The sequence below is a fragment of the Ranitomeya imitator genome, chromosome 9, assembly GCF_032444005.1.
Source record: "Ranitomeya imitator isolate aRanImi1 chromosome 9, aRanImi1.pri, whole genome shotgun sequence".
Taxonomy (NCBI): Eukaryota; Metazoa; Chordata; class Amphibia; order Anura; family Dendrobatidae; genus Ranitomeya; species Ranitomeya imitator.
This window is the reverse complement of record NC_091290.1, coordinates 150,553,732-150,574,997: the sequence shown is the minus strand read 5'-3', so window position 1 is coordinate 150,574,997 and position 21,266 is coordinate 150,553,732. Positions and strand designations below refer to the sequence as shown.

General features: G+C 57.9%; 1 protein-coding gene across 2 annotated transcripts; it reads right to left on the bottom strand.

The window, feature by feature from the left end:
• Nucleotides 1-63: 63 nt before the first annotated feature.
• Nucleotides 64-21,254, bottom strand: KLHDC4 (kelch domain containing 4). Of its 2 annotated transcripts, none has more exons than XM_069739409.1 (12): nucleotides 21,088-21,254; nucleotides 13,747-13,838; nucleotides 13,103-13,158; nucleotides 5,054-5,152; nucleotides 3,774-3,910; nucleotides 3,499-3,591; nucleotides 3,015-3,174; nucleotides 2,846-2,915; nucleotides 1,675-1,883; nucleotides 1,118-1,505; nucleotides 899-1,006; nucleotides 64-828 (listed from the first exon to the last, which is right to left on the bottom strand). In XM_069739409.1, exons 6-12 carry the CDS (start codon nucleotides 3,552-3,554, stop codon nucleotides 650-652), a joined length of 1,170 nt encoding a protein of 389 aa, XP_069595510.1. In that variant the 5' UTR covers nucleotides 3,555-3,591; nucleotides 3,774-3,910; nucleotides 5,054-5,152; nucleotides 13,103-13,158; nucleotides 13,747-13,838; nucleotides 21,088-21,254; the 3' UTR covers nucleotides 64-649. The 2 variants fall into 2 exon arrangements, with proteins under 2 accessions (XP_069595510.1, XP_069595509.1); XM_069739408.1 differs by having other exon boundaries at nucleotides 13,080-13,158; nucleotides 21,088-21,250.
• Nucleotides 21,255-21,266: the final 12 nt, after the last annotated feature.

Here is a 21,266-nt window from a genome sequence, read left to right as displayed (position 1 = left end):
TTATAGTTAAATTGGAGCAGACTGGAAGATGGCGCGGGCGTAGTCACTGACTAATGTCTCCTCATCGGTCGGCACAGAACTTTATTATCAAATAGGGAAATTTCAATATTTGGCACAAATCAGAAAACGTCACTTATGGCTACGGAGGGGCAGCAAGGGTTAAACCGCAAGGCTGCAGCACAGCAAGCGTCAGTCCGTGGGGAGCGTCGGTCCGCGGGGGGCTGTGGTTATGCCGCGTTGCATCAGCCCGCCGGTAGCTGTTCCTTACCACCCCCTCTCGTCACTGCAGACACTAATTACCCCGGAGTGGAGAACAGATCAGCGCCGGCCCCCATCATAGGACCATTCAATACTTCCTGTAATCTGACATTAGCGCTGGATTATCAGACGGCCTCAGAAAGGCAGCGACTCCTCATCTTCATACTGCGGCTCTAGGACAAGTGCTGGAATAACAGAATTTCTGGATTGTCGGATGCCAGAATAAAGGAATTTCCTGTCTGCTTTTAATATTTGAAAGAATAGTGAAGGTCCCTGTAAGTTTCACAACGGACGGACGACGTCTCGGCTCGAACACAGGGGACCGCCATGGGGGCTGCGACGGCCTCAGTCTCCACAAGTTCCTGCGGTTATTACATAGTTGTCCATTGTTCTATTTATCTCTAAAATCGTAAAACGTCTTTGCCATGGCGTGCGCCACTTTAAGGACTTTCTTCTCTTTGGTGTCGGAGCCCAAGTTACTGCGAGCGATCCGGATCCAGTGCGGCTCTGTGCGGGGCAGATAATCGGTGTACTTCTCCTGGGGCTCCACTGGGGGGTGCTGCTCGTCACCTGCAAGAGGAATCAGGGATTGGAGATCAGAAGGCAAAGTCCATAACAGATCTCAAGTGCCGACACTCACCGCTGTCGTCGTCCTCCTCACTGCTGTCCTCGTCTTCCTCGTCCTCCTCTCCTCCCTCCGCACCTTCCTCCTCCTCAGAGTCAGACTCGCCCAACCATTCCTGGGTTTCTGCACCAAGCACAATGGACGTTACATTCGGCACTTTCATGCTCCAGCAGTGGGGAACTACAGAAGTTAGGCGCTTTCTCTACACCCTCTGGTGGCGGTGCAGGCACTTACTCGGATCCATCTCCACCAGTACTTTCCACTCCTCCATCTTGTGTAGGTCCAGGCTGTACAGGTCGTTCAGTGTAAACTGCCGATCGCCGACCTCAAACATTCCCCCGTACACGTAGAGGATGCCCTGCCTGACTGCCATCATGGCGCTGGACCTCGGCGAGGGCTCCACCTGCGGCCCGGCAGCTTCCTCCTCCTTGTCCTCCTCCTCCTCGTCGCTGGCAGGGGTGGTCTCGCCGGGGATCACCTGCTTGATGGTCATCACAGTCCCGTCTTCAGCCACAATCTCCTTTATGACCTCGATGGGCTCAGCCGGGCTCGGAGCTTCTGCTGCTGCCATTTCTGCGGTTTTGTCTCCGCGCCGCCTCTTCTTCCTATCGATTTTGTGGCCCTTCAGTACAGAAATATCAGAGGTGGAGTCATCGCTTGTCAGCAGCAGAGCCCACTCCTCTGCTGATGGTTTGTTACAATGTGTCAGTCTACGTACGACTGCAACAGACCCTCAGCTTTGGGAAGTGGCAGATATTTCTCACAATAAGACATCAGATTTATGGCTCCACCTTTGTCTGAGCAGCGAACCATCGATTCTTCCCCTGGTCGTAGAAGTAGAGGTCGTTGTAGAAGTCGCCCTCCATGGTCTCTTCCTCTTCCTCATCATATACTCCTCCAAAAAGGACGCTGCGGTTATTGGGTGCCAGAGCCATGGAGAAGCCGGTCCTGGGGGTGGGCTTCACGCCTGAGGGGCTCAGACGACTCCACGTCCACTTATCTGAAAAATAACAACTCTGAGGATGATGGGATTGTAGTTAATGCTCTGTGCCGAGGTGACCAGCCACCTCTGCAGACTATCAGTGGTGGACAGTCTCCTAGGTAAAGAGCGAGCCTGACAGCAGCAACAGAAAGGAGACCGTTCAGCCCACACCGCCAGCCCGATCCGTCAATCTTCCTGCTCCACCAGAAAAGCAGGATCTTGGAGTCTGCTTGGTTACCCCACATGTGCCCCGGGCAGCGCCCCCTGGAGGCAGCAGGGGCAACAAGCTTTATTGCAATGTATCAGTCTGGATTCTGGCCTGGATACAACTGTAACAGACCCTCAGCTGTGTGAGCAGGACACGAGCAGAGATGCTGAAAGCCCTTTATTGTTGGGGGTCCTTTACAGTATGGCGACTTCTTCCCCCAACAGTTGCAGTCCGTGCTCGGCCCTCACTGCTGCAGATGATGGCTCGTGTGCCTGATCCCCGGGAATCACGCGGATGATGGGAGTTGCACGTGGTTGTGTTTGTGCAGTGTGAAGCTGATATCACCCCCTGGTTACCCAGCACAGCCCCCCTGGGACCCTCCTTGCTTATTGTCTTCCATGTTACAGCACATGGCGGAGCCTGTAATTACCAGTTACCAAGCCTGACATCAAGCTGTTTACCAGCAGAATGCCGCTGCGGGGGCCGGGTGATGGCAGCGTCGCCCCTAGAGCGGGTGAGGGGAGAGCCATCATCTTACATCTCAGTCCAAGAACAGAAACCCCCCACAGATCACAGCATGGTGGCAATCAGAGGGTTAATTGCACCAGTCACTGTATAGGCACCGCTCTGCTCATCCTGGGCCTCCTGGTTCATGAATTTAAAGATGTGCACTGTGAAAGCACCACCAGAGGTGGTCGCCCTGAAAACATTACCCGCACCCCCTGATGAGAGGATTCCCAGGTACCATTGGGGGCGAGGAGGGGGCACTCACTGGCAGCCTCCAACCGAAGCAGGAACGCGTCCGTGTGCACCGTCCCCCGGTCCACGTCCTTCTTCACTCTCTGAGGAGCAGAAACACAAGTCAGCGAGTGCTCCCTGTTATCAGCCATTACTGGAGGAGGTGACTACAATGTGTCAGTGTTCGCACTGAGGGTACAGACCTGTTTAGAGTATCCGCCATAGACCATAACGCCTCCGTCCTGGGTGGTGGTCAGCTGACATCCAGACCGCGGCGAGGGGCCGGTGCCGGACGGCGAGATCTTGGCCCACGTGAAGGAGTCCAGATTAAACACGTAGACGTCATTATAGTAGATGTAATCCCTGGAAGACAAGGAGAAGAACTGAGGAAAGGTGCGCAGTGAGGGGACGTGCGCCAACACACTGACAGCAAGCAGAGATCTTACAGATGGGGAGGAAGGGGAGAGGAACGTCTCCTGGAAAATTGTAGTTTTCATTACACAAGGTCTGGATGATTGACATTAGCAGGCGGCTCTCCAGCTGCCGGACACTACAACTCCCATCATGCTGCTGGACTGCAGGGCTATGCCGGGAGCTTGGTAAAGGGATGTTGAGTACAGTAGTTCATGGTGCACATGGCTTTATTATCTTGTCTATTATGGGCACATCATTGACTACAACTCTCACCGTGTGCTCTCGTGAAATCCTCCGAACACGATGAGCTGCCTCTTCGTATGGACCATGCGATGGCCGCTTCTTCCGGACGGTCCTCCAGGAGATCTGTGAGGGAGACAAGACGGAAGAGGACAACTCAAGGAGGGGACCAGGGTCTGCAGGATGGGAGTAGTAGTCCTGTGAGCGCGGGATTCAGGACAGTCATTAGCAGCGGATCTCTGTGTTTCCAACAGGACATACAGCGGATACATCATACCATCGGGGGGCTCATCGCCTCGGGGTCTTACTTGATCTGCTCCCAGGTTTTGGTTTGGAGGTGAAGCACCCAGAGGTCCTTGTAGTGGTAAAACTGCTCCCCGTCAGGAGACGCAAACTCCCCTCCAAAGATCCAGAGCTGCCCCCCGGCCTGAGGGACCGCCGCCGCCTGCCGAGAGAGGAGACCGTGATACAATGCACCGTACAGAGGAGACCCAGCGTCACCAGGCTGCAGGACGGCGCCTCCTGCAGGACACATTAGTGGATGGACAACCACCATCATTTACTGCCGCCATCACCAGTGCGGTGCCCGGATGCTTCCGTCACATTGCGCTATATAGCCGCGGCCTCATAACTCAAGTCTTTGTAGATGCCCAAAAAAACAGGAAATATTTTGATCCTCAAAGACGAGAATAAGAAACAAAAATTACTCCGTGTAATAAAATCTATTATGACATATATTCAGTCTCTGGCTGTGGAGGGAGAGGCGATCTTCTAATTAGGTTGCGGGCTCTTTAAGATGGTGAAGACGCCTCGGTGCTGCGCCTGTCGACGTCGCGGACGCCCACCTCTCCGCTCTGCTATCGGGACACCCACTCATTAGGCGTTCAGCGCGCTCCGCAGTGTGACAGGGGGAGGATGGGGACCCCGGCGTCCATGCCAGAATCCCTACCCCAACATTAAAGTATCATCCGGCATCAGAGTTAACCGTCGAAGTGCCGCGGCCGAAGAAGCGTCTGAGATCTGCACCATTCATCCCGTCCACGAGAATGAAGACAAACCAGAGCATAATGGAAAGTTCTGCGGCTCCCTAATCCTCCGCCGGACCGTGAATGGGAACAATGGTTGTTTTATCCGATCACTCGGGTATTGATCGTTTGTTACAATGTATCAGCGGAGAAGTATTCGGGCTTTATGGATTCTCGGCCTCTATAGACCCAGACGAGGGCTTGTTGTTTTGGGTGGACAAGTTGTAATCTTGAATGACGATTTTCATTTTACCATAAAATCTACTGGAAAACAGGGAAAAAATACCCAAGAACGGCACAAATGACAAAAACACGAAATTTGACTTTTTTGGTCGGTAAAGTGATTGTCAGACATGTCTGCAGGGAACAGGAGGGCGATTTATGCTTTTACCTTTATTCGTCCCCCTGTGATTAGCCGCTCAGACGTAAAAGGGTGCAGACATCCACCCTGCATGTAGTGAGCCAGTAACCAAAGGGTAAAGAAAAAATCTCCAGCTGCAGAACTACAACTCCCAGCAGATCAGACCCGAGCTGCAGCACAGTAGTGTGTGGGGGTCCGTTACCTGATGAGCGCAGCGCCGCGGCGGGGGGTTCGGGACGTCCACCTTACTCCAGCTGTTCTTCTTGATATTATAGACATACAACTCGTTGTACAAGAAGGTCTGAGGGACGAAAAACACGAGGACAATCAAAGAAAAAAAAACTACGAAAAATCCCAACTTCATACATTTCTATCACATCATTATACAGAGGCCCGACGAGGAGGCTCATGAACAACCTATACAGGAGACACTGCAGCCCAAAGGGTGCTCGTCACCCAGCTTTCCTAGAAACAGAAAGGCTACAGAGTAATGCAGCATAAAGCGGTCACATGCGGGTGCCATATTAGCGGCCAGTGCAAAACAACAAAAACATCAGAAACAGCAGGTACAGGAAAGAAATATATCTTGGTACCGTGTTAGCCAGTAGATAGAAAAATATTTAGAATTGAGAGTGCTCAGTGGTTGATACCTTTTAATGGCTAACTGAAAAGATGGTAACAAATTGCAGCTTTCGAGACTACAGAGGTCTCTTCATCAGGCAAAGACTAAAAGAAATTCTGAAAAATCACATATTTATGCACAACACATCACAGAGTAAAAAAGGGGGAAAAACCATGGATAAGACAGGTGACATGAAGCAGAATTACCACGAGTGATAAACAGTTATGTCCATAAATATTGGGCCAGCTCTTAGATAAGGATTGTTTTATTGTCCTCTGATTAGGGTCCCTGTTGTGATGACCCCTCATAGTCTGAGGGGCAAGTTCCTTAGTTGATGTAAAAAGACATAAATCCACATTCATTCCTGCGTTAAGACTGTCAAAGGTCGTCATCAGTTTATATTCCCAGATTCTTCTGTCTCTCGGAGATTTGAAGCTACCTTTTAACACAAGTAATTTCATGTCCATAATGTTATGATTTGGGAGACAAATGTATTGCCACAGGTAGAAAAAATGTAAAACCTGTCCATTTATAATGACCACGGATAAGATAAAGATCCCCAATTCAAATTAGGACTACAAGATACCAGGTACTTTCAGCTGCATCACTTCTAATGTGGTGTACCTAATTATTTGTACTAAATGTCCAACTGGGGGTCTGTATATGGGGGAGACAGGGCAGAAACTGAGAACAAGGATGAACTCTCATCGCCACACAATAAGAGAAAAAAGAATGGATCTACCTGTAGCAATAAATTTTTGTCTGCCAAATGATAACATTATGGACATGAAATTACTTGTGTTAAAAGGTAGCTTCAAATCTCAGAGAGACAGAAGAGTCTGGGAATATAAACTGATGATGACCTTTGACACTCTCACTGCAGGAATTAATGTGTCGCATGGATTTATGTCTTTTTACATCAACTAAGGAACTTGCCCCTCAGACTATGAGGGATCATCACAACAGAGACCCTAATCAGAGGACAATAAAACATTCCTTATCTAAGAGCTGGCCCAATATTTATGGACATAACTGTTTATCACTCATGGTAATTCTGCTTCATGTCACTTGTCTCATCCATGGTTTTTCCCCCTTTTTTTTCCTCTGTGCTGTGTTGTGCATAAATATGTGATTCTTCAGAATTTGTTTTAGTCTTTGCCTGATGAAGAGACCTGAGTAGTCTCGAAAGCTGCAATTTGTTACCATCTTTTCAGTTAGCCATTGAAAGGTATCAACCACTGAGGACTCTCAGTTCTAAATATTTAGAAACAACAGGGACGTTAATACCTGATGGGGGAAACATGATGCCCCCTGGTGGTAATCTGTATGTGATTATGCTCTCAGCTATGCACAGCACCGTCTGGTGGTGATATGCATGTGGTTATGGTTCCAGGAAGTGCACAGAGCACAGTCTGGTGGTGATATGCATGCTTTTTTTCTTTTTATTCCCAGCTATGCACAGGGCGCCCTCTAGTGGTGATCTGTATGGGATCAGCTCCCTCTTTGACCGCTTATAATCTGGCTTCCGACCCCATCACTCCACTGAAACTGCCCTAACTAAAGTGACCAATGACCTACTAACCGCCAAGAGCAAGCGACACTACTCTGTCCTCCTCCTGGACCTGTCTTCTGCCTTCGACACTGTGGACCATTCCCTCCTGCTACAGATCCTCTCATCCCTTGGCATCTACAGACTTGGCCCTATCCTGGATCTCGTCACATCTAACAGACCGGACATTCAGTGTCTCCCTCCCCCACACCACCTCCTCACCTCGCTCCCATCTGTCGGTGTTGCCCAAGGCTCAGTCCTAGGGCCCCTGCTCTTCTCCATCTACACCTTCGGCCTGGGACAGCTCATAGAATCCCATGGTTTACAATATCATCTCTACGCTGATGACACACAGATCTACCTATCCGGACCTGACCTCACCTCCTTACTCACCAAAATCCCACACTGTCTGTCTGCTATCTCAGCCTTCTTTTCTGCTCGCTTTCTACAACTGGACAAAACAAAATTCATCATCTTTCCCCCATCTTACTCTACCCTCCACCAGACCTATCCATCAATGTCAATGGCTGCTCACTCTCTCTAGTCCCACACGCCCGATGCCTCGGGGTGATCCTCGATTCTGCCCTCTCTTTCAAGCCTCATATCCAAGCCCTTGCCTCCTCCTGCCGTCTCAAACTCAAAAATATTTCCAGGATCCGCACATTCCTTGAATGCGACACCACAAAAACTCTAGTCCATGCCCTTATCATCTCCCGTCTTGACTACTGCAACCTCCTACTCTCTGGACTCCCCACTAGCACTCTGGCACCGCTCCAATCCATCCTACACTCTGCTGCCCGACTAATCTACCTGTCCCCCCGCTATTCCCCGGCCTCTCCCCTCTGTCAATCCCTTCACTGGCTCCCCATTGCCCAGAGACTCCAGTACAAAACCCTAACCATGACGTACAAAGCCATCCACAACCTGTCTCCTCCATACATCTGTGACCTCCCAGTACTTTCCTGCACGCAACCTCCGATCCTCACAAGATCTCCTTCTCTACTCCCCTCTTATCTCCTCTTCCCATAATCACATACAAGATTTCTCTCGTGCATCACCCCTACTCTGGAACCCTCTACCACAACATATCAGACTCTCGCCTACCATCAAAACCTTCAAAAAGAACCTGAAGACCCACCTCTTCCGACAAGCCTACAGTGATCCTCAACCTACTGACCCGCTGCATGACCAGCTCTACCCTCTCCTAGTGCATTCTCACCCATCCCCTGCAGACTGTGAGCCCTCGCGGGCAGGGTCCTCTCTCCTCCTGTATCCTCACCCATCCCTTGTAGATTTTGAGCCCTCGCGGGCAGGGTCCTCTCTCCTCCTGTGTCCTCACCCATCCCTTGTAGATTGTGAGCCCTCGCGGGCAGGGTCCTCTCTCCTCCTGTATTCTCACCCATCCCTTGTAGATTGTGAGCCCTCGCGGGCAGGGTCCTCTCTCCTCCTGTATCCTCACCCATCCCTTGTAGATTGTGAGCCCTCGCGGGCAGGGTCCTCTCTCCTCCTGTATCCTCACCCATCCCTTGTAGATTTTGAGCCCTCGCGGGCAGGGTCCTCTCTCCTCCTGTGTCCTCACCCATCCCTTGTAGATTGTGAGCCCTCGCGGGCAGGGTCCTCTCTCCTCCTGTATCCTCACCCATCCCTTGTAGATTGTGAGCCCTCGCGGGCAGGGTCCTCTCTCCTCCTGTACTAGTGTGCCTTGTATTGCTCATGTTTACTGTACTTGTCCTCTTTCACATGTAAAGCGCCATGGAATAAATGGTGCTATAAAAATGAATAATAATAATTGATTCCTAGCTGTACACAAAGCACCTTCTGGTGGGTATCTGAATTGTGTTTTGATCCCTAGATACGTACAGAGCGCCCCCTGGTGGTTGTCTGTATGTTCTTATGATCCCAGCTGTGCACACAGTGACACAGAGGACGGGTTATTATAATTCTGTACATTTCTTACACGCACAATAACATTTTTATACTCAGACATTCTTTAATCTGGAAATATTACAACAGAAAATAAAGATGTCAACAATAATCTTTCATTTGTGCAGTAAAAATCTATTAGTCCCGCATCCAGCACTCAGTCCTGCCTGATAATCTGGGATCTCACAGGGCTGAGTGCTAGAGAGCACCCTCCGGGGGAACCTCGTCTCCTGAGTCCTTCCCATTACAGTCTATAACATTTCATTCTTTTACAATGAAAACTTCTCCAACTTTTTAATAGAATTTGAATGTCAATTCCTGATATTTTTCAGGATCTCTGCTTCCTGTCAGTAAATAGCAGCATTCTTCATCATCATCATCATCATAATAATAAATAATAATATTATTATTATTATGAAGAAGAGATGGGTTTTTAAAGTGCGCTTGAATAGGTCGGGGCTAGGTATCAGTCTGATCGTCTGGGGAAGGGCATTCCAGAGAGCTGGCGCAGCACGAGAGAAGTCTTGGAGACGGAGGTGCGAGGTTCGGATTACGGGGGATGTTAGTCTTAGGTCATTTGTAGAACGGAGGGCACGTGTAGGGCGATAGACGGAGATGAGAGAGGAGATATAAGGCGGTGCAGAACTGTGGAGAGCTTTGTGGGTGAGAGAGATGAGTTTATACTGGACCCTGTAGCGAATGGGTAGCCAGTGTAATGACTGGCACAAGATGGAGGCATCGGTGAAGCGGCTGGACAGAAATATGACCCTGGCTGCCGCATTCAAGATGGATTGGAGAGGAGAAAGTTTGGTAAGAGGGAGACCGATCAGAAGAGAGTTGCAGTAGTCCAGACGAGAATGAATGAGAGCGACAGTAAGAGTCTTAGCAGTTTCAAAGGTGAGAAAAGGTCGGATTCTGGAGATGTTTTTAAGATGCAGGTGACAGGAGCGAGTGAGTGATTGGATATAGGGAGTAGAGGAAAGTTCGGTGTCGAATATGACCCCAAGACAGCGGGCATGCTGCAGGGGAGTTATGGTTGAACCCTCCAGGGTAATTTCGATGTTGGGTAGAGTGAGGTTAGTAGAAGGGAGAAACACAAGAAGTTCAGTTTTGGAGAGATTTAGTTTCAGATAGAGGGAGGACATGATGTTAGGCCGGTTTCACACGTCAGTGGCTCCGGTACGTGAGGTGACAGTTTCCTCACGTACCGGAGACACTGACTCATGTAGACACATTAAAATAAATGTGTCTCTGCACATGTCAGCGTGTTTTCACGGACCATGTCCCCGTTTGGAAAACACGGAGACATGTCAGTGTTCGTGGGAGCGCACGGATCACACAGACCCATTAAAGTCAATGGGTCCGTGTAAAACACGTACCGCACACGGATGCTGTTCGTCTGCAGTCCGTGTGCCGTGCAGGAGACAGCGCTACTGTAAGCGCTGTCCCCCCAGCTTGTGGTGCTGAAGCCCCATTCATTTCTTCTCTCTAGCAGCGTTCGCTGGAGAGAAGGAATGAAAAATTGTTTGTTTTTTTTTAATTTTTGTTTTTAAAATAAAGTTTCCGGTAATCTCCCCCCTCCCACCCCCTGTGCGCCCGCCCGCTGGCATTAAAATACTTACCCAGCTCCCTCGGCGCTTCCATCCTCTCAGCTCTTCCTGTATGAGCGGTCACGTGGTGCCGCACATTACAGTGATGAATATGCGGCTCCACCTCCCATAGGTGTGGAGCCGCATATTCATCACTGTAATAAGCGGCACCACGTGACCGCTCATACAGGAGAAGCTGCCAGCGCTGAGAGGAGAGAGGAGACATCGCGGGAGCTAGGTGAGAATTTCTATGCAGGGGGCCGGGCGGCGCACAGGGGATGGGAGGCGGGAGCTCACCAGCAAACTTTATTTTTAACAAAAAAATAACAAAAACTTGATCTTTCATCTCTTCTCTCCTGCGGGACAGACAATCCTTGGTATTTTGAATTAGAGTGGGGGTGATGTAAGGGGAAGAAGTGTATAATTGGGTGTCGTCAGCATAGAGATGGTACTGAAAACCAAATCTGCTGATTGTTTGTCCAATAGGGGCCTTAATTTTTAAAGTATGATAGATATAGCTTGGGATCATTCAGTACAAAAATCATAAAAAACCCAAAATTTTAATGATTCTAAATTTAAAATGCCACCAACCTGTGGCTACACCAAAAAAACAAACAACAAAACACCGTGAAAAACTAGTGTAGGGGGAAGGAAAATACCCTATATAATGCCTATACTGGTGGCTGCCTATCAGCGGGGGTTGGTGCCCTAGGGGGAATGTTGTGGCGCCCCCGCTCCACGTAGGCTTACCCTGGGGTCCCTAGTAGGCCCTGATAACACCCGTGGGTCCCTCTACCCACACAATAAATAGACTAAGGGTACCCCTCGACAGCTAAACAGATGACACACCTATATATAGGGAATTCCTGAACCCCCAGCACCGTGAATATAAAAACAAATGAGACCATGTGGTAGGCGTTCGTGGCGGGCATAAACTGTGTAGATCAAACGCCTAGTTACAAAATCTTAAACCAGGTTTATATATATGCTGATAACTACACATCAAAGGCACCTGGGCAGTGGAAAAAAGGTTGCAGTATACCCCATGTAAAGAGAGAAGAGGAGGGGGCCAAGGACTGATCCTTGAGGAACCCCGATAGTAAGGGGACGAGGAGAGGAAGAGGAGCCGGCAAAACATACAGTGAAGGATCGGTCAGAGAGTTAGGAGGAGAACCAGGAGAGAACGGTGTCCTTGAGGCCGATGGAGCGGAGCATAGTGAGGAGGAGCTGATGATCCACAGTGTCGAATGCTGCAGAGAGATCCAAGAGAATTAGCATGGAGTAGTGACCATTAGATTTAGCTGTTAGTAGGTCTTTAGAGACTTTAGTGAGGGCAGTTTCAGTGGAGTGTAAAGAGCGGAAGCCAGATTGTAGAGGGGCGAGAAGAGAGTAATCTGAGAGATAGCAGATTAGACGGGAGTGGACCAGGTGTTATAGGAGTTTAGAGATGAAGGAAAGGTTAGAGACAAGTCTGTAGTTAGCTGTGCAGTTCTGGTCCAGGGATGGCTTTTTAAGTAAAGGGGTAATGATGGCATGTTTAAATGAGGAGGGAAAGATACCTGAAGAAAGAGAGAGGTTAAATATTTTAGTCAGGTGAGTGGTGACCACTGGTGAGAGAGACTTCAGGAGAGGTGAAGGAATGGGGTCACTGTTGCAGGTTGTAGGCCGAGCAGAAGCGAGGAGCTTGGAAACTTCTTCTTCTGAAGCAGGCTGAAAGATGTCTAGTGAGCTTGAGGTGCGGCAGGGAAGGGGATCCAGGCAGAGGAGATTGGGCTGAGATATCCTGATGGATGTGGTTGATTTTTTCTAGGAAATAAGTGGCCAGATCCTCACCACTGAGATTGGAGATGGGGGCCTGTACTTTAGGTTTCAGGAGGGAGTTTAAGGTTTCAAAAAGTCATTTTGGGTTGTTGGATAGTGAGGTGATGAGGGTGGTGAAGTAGGATTGTTTGGCCAGAGAAAGGGCAGAGTTATAGGTCTTGAGCATGAACTTATAGTGGATGAAGTCTTCTGCTAAGAGAGATTTTCTCCACTGCCGCTCTGCACACCTGGAGCAACACTGAAGAAAGCGTGTTTGCACTGTGTGCCAGGGCTGCCGCTGTCTGTGTCGGGGCTTTCTGTGTGTAGCTGCTTCTTTACATCAGAAGGTGAAATCTCGGCCTGAGCTTATAACACTGCCGGTTGTTACATTTGTATCCAGATTGGGCAAAGCGAAAGACACAACACAACTGATACATTGTAACAAACCATCAGGACAGAAGGATTTGTGCCCAGAGACTCTACAGGGTCAGAGAATAAGACGTAGGCACGAGAACTCACTGACAGCAAGCAGAGATCCTGAGAACGGTAAAATGAAAAATAACGGATTCTACGAAAGTTACAGAACTTCTCACCATACAGTCATCAGTTTCAAGTAGATTTTTAATCTGAAGTCAAAATACACAGCGCCATATGTACAGCATGCTGGCATTTGTAGTTCTACACTCTTTACTGGTTAACCTCATACAACAGATAAAAATGGGAATAAAATAAAAAAATACTTTACTTTTTGGCCATTGAAATATTCACCTCCAAAGAGAATCAGTTCATCCTTCTCAGGATGTGGAGTCAGCGAAGCGTTCAGCCTGGTGGGGAGAAAGCAGCAAAGTCATGTTCTGCAGGCACTGCATCCGATCCCCTCCTGTGCGGTACCGCCCGCCGTATCTCAGCCCCTCCTGTGCGGTACCGCCCGCCGTATCTCAGCCCCTCCTGTGCGGTACCGCCCGCTGTATCTCAGCCCCTCCTGTGCGGTACCGCCCGCTGTATCTCAGCCCCTCCTGTGCGGTACCGCCCGCTGTATCTCAGCCCCTCCTGTGCGGTACCGCCCTCTGCATCTCAGCCCCTCCTGTGCGGTACCGCCCGCTGCATCTCAGCCCCTCCTGTGCGGTACCGCCCGCTGCATCTCAGCTCCTCCTGTGCGGTACCGCCCGCTGCATCTCAGCCTCTCCTGTGCGGTACTGCCCGCTGCATCTCAGCCCCTCCTGTGCGGTACCGCCCGCTGCATCTCAGCCCCTCCTGTGCGGTACCGCCCGCTGCATCTCAGCCCCTCCTGTGCGGTACCGCCCGCTGTATCTCAGCCCCTCCTGTGCGGTACCGCCCGCTGTATCTCAGCCCCTCCTGTGCGGTACCACCCGCTGTATCTCAGCCCCTCAAGTCTCGGTGCAGCCTCTCACCTGGGACTCGGAGGAGGAGTCGACGTTTCGATCACTTGCGTTTTCTTGGCGTCCAGTGATTGGAATTCGGCGATCAGCGCCTCCAGATCCTCCTGAGAAGACAGAAGACGTCACTGCCTGCGGCCGAGGAACCAGGACCGCACCCAGCACAGCCCGCACCGAGCACGAACCGCACCGCCCACACCGAGTACAGCCCACACCGAGTACAGCCCGCACCGAGCACCACACACAGCCCGCACCGAGCACCGCCCACACCGAGCACCGCCCACACCGAGCACCGCCCACGCCGAGCACGGACCGCACCGAGCACGGACCGCACCGAGCACGGACCGCACCGAGCACGGACCGCACCGAGCACGGACCGCACCGCCCACACCGAGCACAGCCCACACCGAGCACGGACCGCACCGAGCACACCGCCCACGGACCGCACCGAGCACGGACCGCACCGAGCACACCGAGTACAGCCCGCACCGAGCACGGACCGCACCGAGCACACCGAGTACAGCCCGCACCGAGCACGGACCGCACCGAGCACAGCCCACACCGAGCACGGACCGCACCGAGCACACCGCCCACGAACCGCACCGAGCACGAACCGCACCGCCCACACCGAGTACAGCCCGCACCGAGCACCACACACAGCCCGCACCGAGCACAGCCCACACCGAGCACCGCCCACACCGAGCACCGCCCGCACCGAGCACCGCCCGCACCGAGCACGGACCGCACCGCCCACACCGAGCACAGCCCACACCGAGCACGGACCGCACCGAGCACACCGCCCACGGACCGCACCGAGCACACCGAGTACAGCCCGCACCGAGCACGGACCGCACCGAGCACACCGAGTACAGCCCGCACCGAGCACGGACCGCACCGAGCACAGCCCACACCGAGCACGGACCGCACCGAGCACACCGCCCACGGACCGCACCGAGCACGAACCGCACCGCCCACACCGAGTACAGCCCGCACCGAGCACCACACACAGCCCGCACCGAGCACAGCCCACACCGAGCACCGCCCGCACCGAGCACGGACCGCACCGAGCACGGACCGCACCGCCCACACCGAGCACAGCCCACACCGAGCACGGACCGCACCGAGCACACCGCCCACGGACCGCACCGAGCACACCGAGTACAGCCCGCACCGAGCACGGACCGCACCGAGCACACCGAGTACAGCCCGCACCGAGCACGGACCGCACCGAGCACACCGCCCACGGACCGCACCGAGCACGAACCGCACCGCCCACACCGAGTACAGCCCGCACCGAGCACCACACACAGCCCGCACCGAGCACAGCCCACACCGAGCACGGACCGCACCGAGCACCGCCCGCACGGACCGCACCGAGCACGGACCGCACCGAGCACGGACCGCACCGTCTACACCGAGTACAGCCCGCACCGAGCACCACACACAGCCCACACCGAGCACAGCCCACACCGAGCACGGACCGCACCGAGCACCGCCCACACCGAGCACAGCCCGCACCGCCCACACCGAGCACGGCCCGCGCCGAGCACGGACCGCACCGAGCACGGACCGCACCGAGCACGGACCGCACCGCCCACACCAAGCACAGCCCGCACCGAGCACGAACCGCACCGCCCACACCGAGTACAGCCCACACCGAGTACAGCCCGCACCGAGCACCACACACAGCCCGCACCGAGCACAGCCCACACCGAGCACGGACCACACCGAGCACCGCCCGCACCGAGCACGGACCGCACCGCCCACACCGAGCACAGCCCACACCGAGCACGGACCGCACCGAGCACAGCCCGCACCGCCCACGGACCGCACCGAGCACGGACCGCACGGAGCACAGCCCACACCGAGCACGGACCGCACCGAGCACAGCCCGCACCGAGCACGGACCGCACCGAGCACAGCCCGCACCGAGCACGGACCGCACCGAGCACAGCCCGCACCGAGCACAGCCCGCACCGAGCACAGCCCGCACCGAGCACGGACCGCACCGCCCACACCGAGCACAGCCCACACCGCCCACGGACCGCACCGAGCACGGACCGCACCGAGCACTGCCCGCACCGCCCACACCGAGCACGGACCGCACCGCCCACACTGAGCACAGCCCGCACCGAGCACGGACAGCACCGCCCACACCGAGCACAGCCCGCACCGAGCACGAACCGCACCGCCCACACCGAGTACACCCCGCACCGAGCACCACACACAGCCCGCACCGAGCACAGCCCACACCGAGCACGGACCGCACCGAGCACGGACCGCACCGCCCACACCAAGCACAGCCCGCACCGAGCACGAACCGCACCGCCCACACCGAGTACAGCCCGCACCGAGCACCACACACAGCCTGCACCGAGCACAGCCCGCACCGAGCACAGCCCACACCGAGCACGGACCGCACTGAGCACCGCCCACACTGAGCACCGCCCACACCGAGCACCGCCCACACCGAGCACCGCCCACACCGAGCACCGCCCACACCGAGCACCACACACAGCCCGCACCGAGCACAGCCCGCACCGAGCACCACACACAGCCCGCACCGAGCACAGCCCACACCGAGCACGGACCGCACCGAGCACCGCCGACACCGAGCACGGACCGCGCCGAGCACGGACCGCTCCGAGCACGGACCGCTCCGAGCACGGACCGCACCGAGCACGAACCGCACCGCCCACACCGAGTACAGCCCGCACCGAGCACCACACACAGCCCGCACCGAGCACAGCCCACACCGAGCACGGACCGCACCGAGCACCGCCCGCACCGCCCACACCGAGCACGGACCGCACCGAGCACGGACCGCACCGCCCACACCGAGCACAGCCCACACCGCGCACGGACCACACCGAGCACGGACCGCACCGAGCACAGCCCGCACCGCCCACGGACCGGACCGAGCACGGACCGCACCGAGCACGGACCGCACCGAGCACGGACCGCACCGCCCACACCGAGCACAGCCCACACCGCCCACGGACCGCACCGAGCACGGACCGCACCGAGCACGGACCGCACCGCCGACACCGAGCACAGCCCACGGACCGCACCGAGCACTGCCCGCACCGCCCACACCCCGCACCGAGCACGGACCGCACCGCCCACACCGAGCACAGCCCGCACCGAGCATGGACCGCACCGCCCACACTGAGCACGGACCGCACCGCCCACACCGAGCACAGCCCGCACCGAGCACGGACCGCACCGCCCACACTGAGCACGGACCGCACCGCCCACACTGAGCACAGCCCGCACCGAGCACGGACCGCACCGCCCACACTGAGCACGGACCGCACCGCCCACACTGAGCACAGCCCGCACCGAGCACGGACCGCACCGCCCACACTGAGCACGGACCGCACCGCCCACACTGAGCACAGCCCGCACCGAGCACGGACCGCACCGCCCACACTGAGCACGGACCGCACCGCCCACACTGAGCACAGCCCGCACCGAGCACGGACCGCACCGCCCACACTGAGCACGGACCGCACCGCCCACACTGAGCACAGCCCGCACGGACCGCACCGCCCACACTGAGCACGGACCGCACCGCCCACACTGAGCACAGCCCGCACCGAGCACGGACCGCACCGCCCACACTGAGCACGGACCGCACCGCCCACACTGAGCACAGCCCGCACCGAGCACGGACCGCACCGCCCACACTGAGCACAGCCCGCACCGAGCACGGACCGCACCGCCCACACTGAGCACAGCCCGCACCGAGCACGGACCGCACCGCCCACACTGAGCACAGCCCACACCGAGCACAGCCCACACCGAGCACGGACCGCACCGAGCACGGACCGCACCGCCCACACTGAGCACAGCCCACACCGAGCACAGACCGCACCGAGCACGGACCGCACCGCCCACACTGAGCACAGCCCGCACCGAGCACGGACCGCTCCGCCCACACTGAGCACAGCCCACACCGAGCACAGCCCACACCGAGCACAGCCCACACCGAGCACGGACCGCACCGAGCACCGCCCACGGACCGCACCGAGCACCACCCACACCGAGCACAGCCCACACCGAGCACGGCCCACACCGAGCACGGCCCACACCGCCCACGGACCGCACCGAGCACGGACCGCACCGAGCACCACACACAGCCCGCACCGAGCACAGCCCACACCGAGCACGGACCGCACCGAGCACCGCCCACACCGAGCACAGCCCGCACCGCCCACACCGAGCACGGACCGCACCGAGCACGGACCGCACCGCCCACACCGAGCACAGCCCACACCGCGCACGGACCACACCGAGCACGGACCGCACCGAGCACAGCCCGCACCGCCCACGGACCGCACCGAGCACGGACCGCACCGAGCACGGACCGCACCGCCCACACCGAGCACAGCCCACACCGCCCACGGACCGCACCGAGCACGGACCGCACCGAGCACGGACCGCACCGAGCACGGACCGCACCGCCGACACCGAGCACAGCCCACGGACCGCACCGAGCACTGCCCGCACCGCCCACACCCCGCACCGAGCACGGACCGCACCACCCACACCGAGCACAGCCCGCACCGAGCACGGACCGCACCGCCCACACTGAGCACGGACCGCACCGCCCACACCGAGCACAGCCCGCACCGAGCACGGACCGCACCGCCCACACTGAGCACGGACCGCACCGCCCACACTGAGCACAGCCCGCACCGAGCACGGACCGCACCGCCCACACTGAGCACGGACCGCACCGCCCACACTGAGCACAGCCCGCACCGAGCACGGACCGCACCGCCCACACTGAGCACAGCCCGCACCGAGCACGGATTGCACCGCCCACACTGAGCACAGCCCGCACCGCCCACACTGAGCACGGACCGCACCGCCCACACTGAGCACAGCCCGCACCGAGCACGGACCGCACCGCCCACACTGAGCACGGACCGCACCGCCCACACTGAGCACAGCCCGCACCGAGCACGGACCGCACCGCCCACACTGAGCACGGACCGCACCGCCCACACTGAGCACAGCCCGCACCGAGCACGGACCGCACCGCCCACACTGAGCACAGCCCGCACCGAGCACGGACCGCACCGCCCACACTGAGCACGGACCGCACCGCCCACACTGAGCACAGCCCGCACCGAGCACGGACCGCACCGCCCACACTGAGCACAGCCCACACCGAGCACAGCCCACACCGAGCACAGCCCACACCGAGCACAGCCCACACCGAGCACAGCCCACACCGAGCACGGACCGCACCGAGCACGGACCGCACCGCCCACACTGAGCACAGCCCACACTGAGCACGGACCGCACCGAGCACGGACCGCACCGCCCACACTGAGCACAGCCCGCACCGAGCACGGACCGCACCGCCCACACTGAGCACGGACCGCACCGCCCACACTGAGCACAGCCCGCACCGAGCACGGACCGCACCGCCCACACTGAGCACAGCCCACACCGAGCACAGCCCACATCGAGCACGGACCGCACCGAGCACCGCCCACGGACCGCACCGAGCACCACCCACACCGAGCACAGCCCACACCGAGCACGGCCCACACCGAGCACGGCCCACACCGCCCACGGACCGCACCGAGCACGGACCGCACCGCCCACACCGAGCACAGCCCACACCGAGCACAGCCCACACCGCCCACGGACCGCACCGAGCACGGACCGCACCGAGCACGGACCGCACCGCCGACACCGAGCACAGCCCACGGACCGCACCGAGCACTGCCCGCACCGCCCACACCCCGCACCGAGCACGGACCGCACCGCCCACACCGAGCACAGCCCGCACCGAGCACGGACCGCACCGCCCACACTGAGCACGGACCGCACCGCCCACACCGAGTACAGCCCGCACCGAGCACGGACCGCACCGCCCACACTGAGCACGGACCGCACCGCCCACACTGAGCACAGCCCGCACCGAGCACGGACCGCACCGCCCACACTGAGCACGGACCGCACCGCCCACACTGAGCACAGCCCGCACCGAGCACGGACCGCACCGCCCACGGACCGCACCGAGCACGGACCGCACCGAGCACGGACCGCACCGCCGACACCGAGCACAGCCCACGGACCGCACCGAGCACTGCCCGCACCGCCCACACCCCGCACCGAGCACGGACCGCACCGCCCACACCGAGCACAGCCCGCACCGAGCACGGACCGCACCGCCCACACTGAGCACGGACCGCACCGCCCACACCGAGTACAGCCCGCACCGAGCACGGACCGCACCGCCCACACTGAGCACGGACCGCACCGCCCACACTGAGCACAGCCCGCACCGAGCACGGACCGCACCGCCCACACTGAGCACGGACCGCACCGCCCACACTGAGCACAGCCCGCACCGAGCACGGACCGCACCGCCCACACTGAGCACGGACCGCACCGCCCACACTGAGCACAGCCCGCACCGAGCACGGACCGCACCGCCCACACTGAGCACGGACCGCACCGCCCACACTGAGCACAGCCCGCACCGAGCACGGACCGCACCGCCCACACTGAGCACGGACCGCATCGCCCACACTGAGCACAGCCCGCACCGAGCACGGACCGCACCGCCCACACTGAGCACGGACCGCACCGCCCACACTGAGCACAGCCCGCACCGAGCACGGACCGCACCGCCCACACTGAGCACAGCCCGCACCGAGCACGGACCGCACCGCCCACACTGAGCACGGACCGCACCGCCCACACTGAGCACAGCCCGCACCGAGCACGGACCGCACCGCCCACACTGAGCACGGACCGCACCGCCCACACTGAGCACAGCCCGCACCGAGCACGGACCGCACCGCCCACACTGAGCACGGACCGCACCGCCCACACTGAGCACAGCCCGCACCGAGCACGGACCGCACCGCCCACACTGAGCACAGCCCGCACCGAGCACGGACCGCACCGCCCACACTGAGCACGGACCGCACCGCCCACACTGAGCACAGCCCGCACCGAGCACGGACCGCACCGCCCACACTGAGCACGGACCGCACCGCCCACACTGAGCACAGCCCGCACCGAGCACGGACCGCACCGCCCGCACCGAGCACAGCCCGCACCGAGCACGGACCGCACCGAGCACAGCCCGCACCGAGCACAGCCCGCACCGAGCACGGACCGCACCGAGCACAGCCCGCACCGAGCACAGCCCACACCGAGCACGGACCGCACCGCCCACACTGAGCACAGCCCACACCGAGCACAGCCCACACCGAGCACAGCCCACACCGAGCACAGCCCACACCGAGCACAGCCCACACCGAGCACAGCCCACACCGAGCACAGCCCACACCGAGCACGGACCACACCGAGCACAGCCCGCACCTCGTCCTGCCGGCTCCTCTTGGACACCTTCTTCTCCATCTTGGCCGCAGTCTTCTCCGCGCCCTTCACCTTTTTCTCCTTCTTCCCTTTCTTCCCCATGTTGTTCTCTCCCCGGCGAACAGCACGCAGGACCCGGGATGACGTCACCAGCGTGCGCCAGGCCCTCTACCACGTGACGT

Bases quoted from the DNA above. Each gene is read 5' to 3' on its own strand.
- KLHDC4 (XM_069739408.1), bottom strand. From the start codon at position 21,186: ATGGGGAAGAAAGGGAAGAAGGAGAAAAAGGTGAAGGGCGCGGAGAAG. The intron at 2,916-3,014 runs GTCTGTACCCTC...TCTGCTCCTCAG, and splicing joins ATGGCGGATACTCTAAACAG to AGAGTGAAGAAGGACGTGGA. The intron at 1,506-1,674 runs GTGGAGCCATAA...TCTGTACTGAAG, and splicing joins GGTTCGCTGCTCAGACAAAG to GGCCACAAAATCGATAGGAA.